Raw genomic sequence first — 10,125 nt, forward strand, 5'->3', positions numbered from 1 at the left:
CACTCTTTCTGAGCAAAATTTTGTATTCATTCATTATCTTTAAGGGAGTATAAATCAATAAGGATTTTACTAGTGACAAAAAGCTTTGGGTCAGCACAAACGCAGCAAAGGTTTGGTGTCTAAAAAACAATGACAGTAGGTGGCACAAGGAAACATTTTAGTCAATAAAGTCATGATCTGTTATAATAGCCCCAAACTTTTCTGTGTTACATGGCCCTGGAATAAGGGCAGCTTGGCAGAACAGCACATGCTTCATGTCATCTTTTCAGTTCAATAACTTCCTATTTCACACCTCAGCATGTGATATTGCTCACCTAAGTGTCTAATAAAATCCTTGGACACCACTAAAAAATATATTTTTTTCCATTGTGCTCACGTGTCAGCAAAATTTCCTGAAAATACCTATAGTGAAAATGTCCCTTTGGCTTTGTTTTAATCAAGAATAATAATTTTCTCAATCTCTATTACTCAAGAGCAGATTGAGTTTGCATTAATCCATTGAGCCCTGTGTCATTTTCTTACACAATGATGTTGGAGCTGAACAGTATTATTACTGTAGCAGTTGGGAATAATCTAATCCAACTCAGAATCCACTACACACATTACACAGAAAGTAATGAGTAAGGTTTGTTGTTTTTGGAATGCTCTCAAACAAAGACACTTGACCCCCATCGGATCCTGGGCCTGTGATTATAAAGTGTGAGGTTGTACAGTATAGATAGAAACTGATAGAAATACTAAGCATGCTCATCTGACTCTATGGATGAATACATGTAAAGATCTAAAGGAAACAGAAATCTACAGGGCTTGAACTGAACTACCAAATTAAGTACAGTATTACTGAAGTTAAAGAAGATTCTTCCTTGAAAAAAAATCTCAATTACTTTGTACATCAAAAAAGGCCAGAAGCCACTTTTCATATTTGTTAAATGTATCAGACATTATTTGGTGATGTGTTTTGCTTTGGTGTGCCAGGTTCAACCTCAGTGACCTCATTACGTCCACTCGTTTCATTTTAATATTTATGCAATATGGTAATTTTTCTTTTGTCTTGAATGGGAGGGCATACTGAAGCTACAGCACTAAGTATGCAGACTTTATAGAAACCAGCTCTCACTGGCACAGTCATTGCTTCTATAACTGTGTGTTGTTACCATGGTGGACTGTCATTAACACAGCCAGTGAGACAAAGATGACAACAGCTCTGTTATTCTATATACAATGTTCTAGCTTTTTACTACTTCTGTATCACTGGTGTGTGTGTGTGTGTGTGTGTGTGTGTGTGTGTGTGTGTGTGTGTGTGTGTGTGTGTGTGTGTGTGTGTGTGTGTGTGTGTGTGTCCACATCCTCTTGGTATAAACAGTGGAAAGTGAAATGTGCAGGGCTGAACTGGCCAAGTGCTCCTCAGAAGTATCAGAGAGATGAGACATCTGGCGCCATGTCTCTGCATTTCTCCCATTCTCTTGTCCTTTTGTCCTCTCACCACCAGCACTTTCAGATCACATGAGAACCTCACTTTCTTATATTCATAGCTTCTATCTCTCTCTCAGTCTCTCACTTTGGTTCTCCCATCTTTCTTGCTTTTTAGGGCTTGCTGTTTTCCAGCCTCTTAGTCACCTTGCCCTCTCTTTTTTCCCCTCTCAGCTTGTTTCAGGCCCATTCCACCTCCTTTCTTCTCTTTCTCTCCCTCATTCCCTCCTTCTGCTGCTCTGGTGTCTGTCTACAGGTGGAAAATATCCAGCAGATGCTTTGGCCATAGCCCAAGGTGTTGCAGACTTTATTACGGTGGCAGCTCTTATCACTATTAAAGCTGTGTATCATTGCAGTGTCCTGGTCCACTTGGCACATGGGGAAACATAAATACTCTCTTGCCATTGGAGAAAATTCTACAAGAGCTACTTCTATTTACTTTCCCTTTTAGTACAAAAGAGTTTGATCTACTCAAACTTGCCAAGTTTGATTTATGAAGGTAGTTAAATGCATTCTAATTTCAGTTATAGGTTATATTTTTTCTGGTCTGAAAACAAACCAAATGTGCCATACTGCATTTTCATTCTCATCAGAACAAGAACTAACAAGTTGCAAGAGACACAGGATACAACATGGACTTAAGTAAACAGTCTTCAGGTCACACACATAAACATGAGATGACAGGGGCCAGGTGGTCTGTCAACATTACTCAAACAGTTCCTGGGAGCAGCCCAATATAAGAACTAACTAACATAACACAGAAACTAATAGCATATACCTTTCCAACCTCTTCAGCTTTCTAAAAGAACCCAACTACCATATGCAAACTACACACCTCTATTTTGATACAATCTATTTACACATTTTGATGTGCCATCTTTACACACCAGAAGGATCATCTCCTGTACAGGTCAACATGCTCTCCTACTGTACCATCCACACAACCACCTCTCAAGTCATTCTAACACACAGTTTTTTTTGTCCTACCATCTTTGTGATAAAGGTTGATCTCCACTTTCCTCTCTTCTGACCCCAGCAGGGCCTGTGCCATCTGGGCGATAGCCAGTCGCTTGGTGTCAGGTCCGTACAGGAAGTTACATGTGCAAGGCTTCTGCATGATCTCAGCACGCGAGTAACCACACATGTGGCAGAAGCCATCATTGCAGAAGATGATGGCACAGTTCTCCACTCTTGCATTGGCGATGAGAAACTTGCGACCTGTGGATGGAGTAAGTAAGTTTATTTAAACAGCAGTTTTCACAAATGAAGAAATTAATGCATGCAGAAGAGTTTATGAATAATCAAAATAGAGCGAGTCTACCCCTAAACCTATATATAAACCTACTGCTGTCTATATTATGTCTTTCACTTTCCAAGGTAAATGTTATTTACATGCTATCTACCACCTACATGAGCAGTGCACATGAAAAACACCACAAAAACTTTATTTAGATTTAACTAATTGGATGTTAGTGACTTGTTTAGCTTTCAAAAAGAAGCTTAAAGGTTTTACCATTGGGAAAAAAAAAATTGCACTACAATGTAGCTCTACAATTACAATCTCCACAATCACGTCAAATAAACCTGCTGATATTTCAACTGTCCACATTTGACAACAATGACAAGCCTATGTAGATTATTCACTAGCAGAGGATTACACTTAACGTACAATCAACACAAAGGCCAAACAAATGTAGTCAATGTCAGTCCTGGCATTAAAAGGACAGAGCTCACAGATGGAATCAATAACAATGCCAATGATTGCATTCCAATTAGCTTAGTTCCAGGGTTTGAATCATTAATTAAGGTGCTAGGACAAGTCAAAGGCCTACCCTGCAAAAGGTCTAAGTCAAAATTTTGCTTGTGACTGGACAAAACCCAGGTAAAGATCAACCACCCCTAAACAATGTGCTGGCCATGAATGTTGATGCTACGTGGCCAATTTTAAACTTTGTTTGAGAGGATAAAAGATAAGTGTGCCTAATTAATCTATGGTGTGTTGCATATCAGTAGACTGTAAAAAGCCTAGGGGTGATGTTTGATTTGATTTGACAAGCAAATCAACTCAGTTGTGAAATCTAGCTTCTTCCACCTCAGGTTGTTAAGCAAGGTCAAGTCATTCCTTTCTTTTAATGATTTTGGGATTGCAATCCATGCTTTTATCACTTCTCAACTTGATTATTGCAATGCTCTATACCTAGTTGTTAAGCAGTCCTCCCTCACTCATTTCCAAATGGTTCAAAATGCTGCTGCTTGTCTTTTGACAAGTACTAGAAAAGTACTCCGGTACTGGCTTCTCTCCACTGGCTTACAGTCTGTTTTGAAATTGATTTTAAGTTATTGATTTTTGTTTTTAAGGCTCTTAATGGTTAAAAGTACTCCGGTACTGGCTTCTCTCCACTGGCTTACAGTCTGTTTTGAAATTGATTTTAAGTTATTGATTTTTGTTTTTAAGGCTCTTAATGGTTTGGCTCCATCCTACCTCACTGAATTAGTGCATTGGCACAAACCTACAAGGTCCCTCAGATCTTCAGGCCAGTTTCTTTTAGAGGTTCCTATGGCCAGATATAAACGCTGGGGTGATTGTGCTTTTACTGCTGCAACCCCTAAAGTGTGGAATATTCTACCTTTAAATGTTAAATCAGCTACTGACCTGACTACTTTTAAATCATTGCTTAAAACATATTTATTTGCCTTGGCTTTTAATACACAGTAGGGCCTGATGCATTCCTTTTAATTTACTGAATGTATATCATCTGTGTGTCTGTGTTATTGGGCTGTTTTATTTTTTGCATTGATCTTATTTATTCTATTTTAGTTATTCATTGTGATTTTATTCTGTCGTGTAAAGTACTTTGGTCACCTGAATGTTGTTTTTAAAGTGCTATATAAATACATTTGATTTGATTTGCATATGGGGTTCAGTGATTCAGAATGAGCTGCTCCTTCTTGTCAGTCTTGTGTCTTTCAAGCTGTTATCAGGGTTCAAACATTTTAATACACTGATATTATTAAGAATGACATTATTGTCATCCATTGATATGGTGTGCAAAATGCCAATAGCTTATTCCATCTTTTCATACTCATTTTAAAAATGGTCATCAATATCTGAGGTGAGGGTTCAATTGTGTACAATGCTGGCTGGTCTTGATTGAAGTAGGTTGTTGTGTTTTGTGAAACATTTTCTTTTTCTTAGTTTTTTTGTGAAATGCCATGTTATCCCTCCCACCCCGAAAATCATGTTTTGTGAAACTGTTTTTTAAAATGTAGGATTTTCTGAAATGTCAGTTCTCTAAAATGTCATGTTTTGTGAAAAGTTCATTTTGACATGCTGTGTTTTGCACCTTAGGACCACTGTAGTATCTTCTCCTCTGTAATTGACCTTAATGTCAACTGTGTGTTTATAATTGCGGTCAGAAGTGTAAAGCACAGCTGCAACCTCGGTAGGGCGACTCCCACAAAGCTCTGATGTAAACCACTTACAGCAGAAGCAGCCATTTAGTTCCATGGCCTCTGCTCAGTGTCAAAGGAAGGTCTTAATGGACTCAGAAATCTGTGTTTGTGTTTAGGCATAACAGCAGACACACTCATAAATGCTTCTTTTTCCAGTTTGTGTTAGCTGACTGCCTTGTATTTATTATTGAACCACATACAAAAGAACATAAATGTGTGTATAAGCATAAAGCCTATGTGACTGTATTTGTGCTGCAGTTGAGATCTGTCAGGCTGATAGATGGCCACCACTAAAGAGTTTAAAGATTTTGAAGAGCTCTGATCTTTTCTGGTACTTGTATATACAGCTGGGTTCTTCTATGACGAACTGAAATCATAAATTGGCATATGTGACATTACGGGGCTTGATGAAAATGATTAAACAAATGGAAATGGGTTGGTTTGACAGAAACTATTTGGGGAAAGCAGAACACACTGAGGAAGAGGTGGAGAGAGAATGGGAAAAAGGGAAACAAGCAAAATTATAAATGGAGGAAAATTTGGATAGAAAGGTGAATGAAATAGTGATAAAGGAGAATCAATCTGTCCAGGAATTGGAAGACTCGGGCCATATTTCTCAGTAATTAGGCTATATGAAATAAATGAACTGGAGACTAATAAAAATGTCACTTTCTGTGAGAGTTTGTCAGAACATAAGCCTGTCGCTGTCAATTTAGTTTAATTCAAAAACAACTTGGGTTTGGATAGAAGTCCCTTAATTTTCCCATATCACAATGTTGGATGATGGGTGTTGAATTTTGTCACAGGATAACCAAATCATTTGTAACACCACTACACACTGAATGCTGAGTTCAACAAAATCCATATTATTATTATCATCATCATCACAATATTGGTTATAGGCCAGCAAATAGTGGGTGGAACACTGTTGTAAAATTACCGAGGAATGTAAATAAACAGCCACGACCAGATGGGAACAATCACACTGAATCATCGCTCCTGTTCTGGTAATACCAGAGAGCTTATTAATAGTACATCTAGACCTACTGTACTGTGCAGCAGTAAGAGGGCTAATCTGAAAGTACAATTCAAGTAGGAAGTGCAATCTGTATGCAAGCTTTGGACATGGTAACACGCAAGTACTGCCTACATCACATGCCCAGCCATTAACAACGACATGTGCCTCATCCTCCAGAAGTGTTTTGGCACTTCAGGCACAAAAAGGCAACTTCTGCGCCAGCAAACCCTAATTCTTTAGTTTTCTAGAGTGGCAACACCACTCCAACTTTTCCTGCACCATTTTCATAAGAATGGATCATAAGAGTGAGTTCTGACATTTAGAAAGATCCAGGATTTCAGCTCCATTTTACACTCTGTCTGGCTCTCAACACACCCTGGGTTTCAAAACAATATCCTGACACTCCATTCCAGGGAGAGCCTCACAAAGGCCCAGAAGCTGCCAGTGATAAATCTGCCTCTAGAACTTTGGGTTGTGAAAACGAAAGAGCACCTTGCTGCTGCTGTGAACCTGGAGAGATTTTGTTCCTGTAATTGCTTCTTGCTCAGTATGTCAGACTTCAGACCTTGACCAGACAATGTACCTAAAACACAAGGCCAGCTCCTAGCAAACTGGATTTAAAAGACTGATGAAAGATGGATGGGGCCAAACTTTGTTTTTAGCATGTTTGTGATGTTCAGGTTGGCTCTGGCATCAAAAACAGTGACAAACCAGGAGACAATTGTGATCAAGGTCAATTTGATTGATCTCAGTTGACTTGAAATGAGCTTCATTTACCTCTTAAATTGTCTATGGTACTGTGTACATCCATCCATTCTATAAATTTAGACAAGTGATGGATGAAAATATAATCAATGCACATGCAATAACTCGGTGAGAATTCTTATAGAGGCCCACATCACTCAAATTGAATGATGCTAACCTTCTTGTTAATATATCATGCAATGTATCAGGCTGTGTCATCATAACTTTATATAAGAGCAGTAGGATTGAATAGGATAGTTCAGGCAGCTTGATTCACTAGCAATCCAGTTATTACAATCTGTCAAAATTAAAACCTACTAAATGTTGGTACTCCATGCCATATACATAATATCTACATCAATGGGGTGGTGGAAGAGAAAGCAACTTGTATTAATATGTTTCAGAAGTAAACAGCGGTGATATGTACTGTAGCAATAGCCTCTTTGAATTATAAGATCTTTGAATCATTTTTATAGTAACTGGGAAGATACCAGTCTGCAATACTCTGGCAGTGCTGCACACTTCATTTCTTTTCAAAACCGCTTATTATTGCCAATGACATTTACCACTTCTAGATCTTCAATTGGTTTGAAGGAATTGTTTCACTGCTGCACTTCTTATTAGGTTGCAATGAGTTTGCAGACTGCAGCAAACTGATTTATGGATATTAGAAAGATCTGTTCCTGTATCAATTGTTTGGCCATAATTTGGATATGTGGGCTATTACCATATTGACTGAGTATATTTTTGTGTGTGTATGTGTGTGCATGTGATACTGTGGGTAGTGTGTACTTTCTCAGCAGTATGCACACCTAAGAAAAATTATTAAAAAAATTGCAAAAGGTGATGCATCAAATATAAACTTAAATGGGAGAGCAACAGGAGGGAACAGGCTGAGAGCAAACTGCAAGACACAACAGTGTGAGCCTATGGGTAAAAACACAGAGGCACAGCATGTACCTCACAGGCTGATAAATAACAAGGACACACAAAATGCACTTGCTCACTTGCTAGTATCACTACTTTGGCTCGTACTACAGTACGTGTTTAAATATATCATCAAATTGGGAAAAAATGTATATAAAATGCTGAATAAAAACCTTAATATATAAAAGCAGTATTTCAGTTGCCAAGTTTGTCATTTTTTTGTTCAATTTTAGAGCTTAAGCTGTAAACAACACGCAGAACAAGGCACAACACACTATCTTCATGTACACAGCAGAAAAGTGAACACAAAGCAAAAATTTTACAGAACAGAAGTCCACAATCATGTACTTAAGTTTGTCACTTTATGCATCTCAAAAATATATATTGTAGAAAGATCTGTCCTGGGCTGCCCCCTAGACTCCATCGAGGAGGTGGCGGAGAGAAGGATGCTGGTAAAACTAACATCCATCATGCACGACCCCACCCATCCCCTGCATCACACAGTGGTGGCTCTGAACAGTTCCTTTAGCGCAAGACTGTTACATCCCCAGTGTAAGAAGGAGTGTCATCGTAGGCCGTTCCTCCCCACAGCAAGCAGACTGTACAATACATCACTGCAGGGATAAGCTAGGTGAAAGTATGATGGACTATGTAATAGTCAACTGAGGTGCAATATTCAGCTCCTGGGGTAAAATGCATTGTTAATATGTACATATGTAATATTCTGTTCATGATTATTCAAATACTTGATTCTGTCTATTTTTGAGTACTTGGAATTTATTTATCAGGATGTGTGTGCGGTACTTGTTTTCATGGTGTTATGCTGTCTGTTCTCTATTGCTGCTTGAGGTACTGAAATTTGTTTATCAAGATATGTGTGTGGTGTTTGTTTTCTCATGGTGTTGTTTGTTCTCCATTGCTGCTGAAACACTGAAATTTCCCCATTGAGGGATCAATAAAGTACCTACCTACCTACCTAACTAAGACAGAAGCTGTCCTGAGCAGGGGGCTAGTTGACTAAGGTGAGCTACATTCTGAGATTTCAGCAAGAAGCCAGTGCTATCATAAATAATGACCTTAAATAAAACACAAGCTGTAATTTTATCTTAGAGCCACAGTGCCTCCAAAACAGCAATAAAAACCTACCTACCAAAGCATGTACACGTGACAGATCTCTACATGATACTGATCATTGTACTTTTAAAACAGAGCTTTGCTTTCAAAGGGTTTCACTGCACATAAATTTTTGTCAGGAAAATCTGAATTTTCCTATTTATCCATCTCCCTGTCCAACATCAGCCATCATCAGTGTCATGCTATCAGAACCAAAGCTGACTTCACCCTTTTCTTCAACATAAAGCGAACATCAATCAATGCAGCGCTCCAGAATGAAAATGTCTGTGCTCGTTTCTCCCTGCGTTAAGCATGCCGTTATCGCAGCCTCTCCCTCCTTCCTTCATAAAAAGGACACCTCATCTATCAAAGCTGCCCATCCTGGATTCAACAGGCTGTTCTCATGGGAGACATAAAATATAATATATGACATAAGGGCCTGTTCAGGTATTTATGGAACCAGTGGAGATTGTGTTGTGTGGATGCATTTGATGGCCTGCCTCCATGAATTAGCGGTAGCAGCAGCTCTCGGGGGTTTATAGAGCTTAGTGGGTTTGTATGGCTACAGTGAGCTCTGGGTAATACAAAGGCAGAGAGATGTGTGTGTGTTTGTGTGTCCAAGTTGTACATTTCATTTTCCACCCTCTGAGTAAGTGGCTTTCAGTCACTGATAATGGACTAAAGAAACAAGTAGATGTTTTTCCCTTGGTTGTTTATGTCTTTTAAAGAGCCTGGCTCCTTTAGCATGCGCCAGAGTTTACAGTAAAGATAAGGCTCATATTGAGAAACGTATTCATTCTTCAGACAAACAAACATAGACATAAGGATGAACTAACTTAACACAGACATACATTACATTCCAACTCAAAAAAGAAAGAAAAGCTGGCATTATTCTGCTAGAGAGGAGGACAGGTACTGTATTATTGCACTGTAGACATTATTTGTAACCAGCAGACGACACGCTCATATTAAACAGGGGTAATGGTGTGCAGCTATTCACAGCAAGTGTGAGCTGTGTTTTTATTTTGCTCCATGCAGCCCTCTCTCAAAGGTGCTTTGTAAAGTATTTGGTTCTCTTGACCTTTGTTGCCCTCTAACAGTGACATGCAGCTCTCTTTGCACAAGCTAGTAGAGCTGAATTGAAACAAATAAGTAAATGTGTAAAAATCTGCATGAATACCTTAAAATAATAAAGTCTATAATATAGTTATGAAATGATGAATAAACCAATAAAAATAAACCAAACTCATTATTATGCTGTATTATTTTAATTTGTTTATGCTAAAGGACATTTTTATTTCCTAACTGTTTTTATTCACAGTGCCATTTTCCACAATTACCTTCTTTTAAATAATATTCTTTTTCTTCACAAAGTCTTTTCCAATGAAAACAAAAAGGGC

The 10,125-nt window shown here is 38.4% G+C and overlaps 1 protein-coding gene across 2 annotated transcripts in view; it reads right to left on the bottom strand.

Moving 5' to 3' along the window:
- The window catches only part of kcnh2b (potassium voltage-gated channel, subfamily H (eag-related), member 2b), a 175,990-nt gene extending 173,306 nt beyond the window's left edge, over positions 1-2,684 (bottom strand). For both annotated transcript variants that reach the window (XM_020619427.1, XM_020619426.1), the window contains exon 1: positions 2,458-2,684. In XM_020619427.1, the coding sequence (XP_020475083.1) occupies positions 2,458-2,614 (157 nt within the window). In that variant the 5' untranslated portion in view covers positions 2,615-2,684. The remainder of the gene's footprint in view (positions 1-2,457) is intronic.
- Positions 2,685-10,125: the final 7,441 nt, after the last annotated feature.

The sequence above is a fragment of the Monopterus albus genome, unplaced genomic scaffold (genome assembly GCF_001952655.1).
Source record: "Monopterus albus unplaced genomic scaffold, M_albus_1.0 scaffold219.1, whole genome shotgun sequence".
NCBI lineage: Eukaryota > Metazoa > Chordata > Actinopteri > Synbranchiformes > Synbranchidae > Monopterus > Monopterus albus.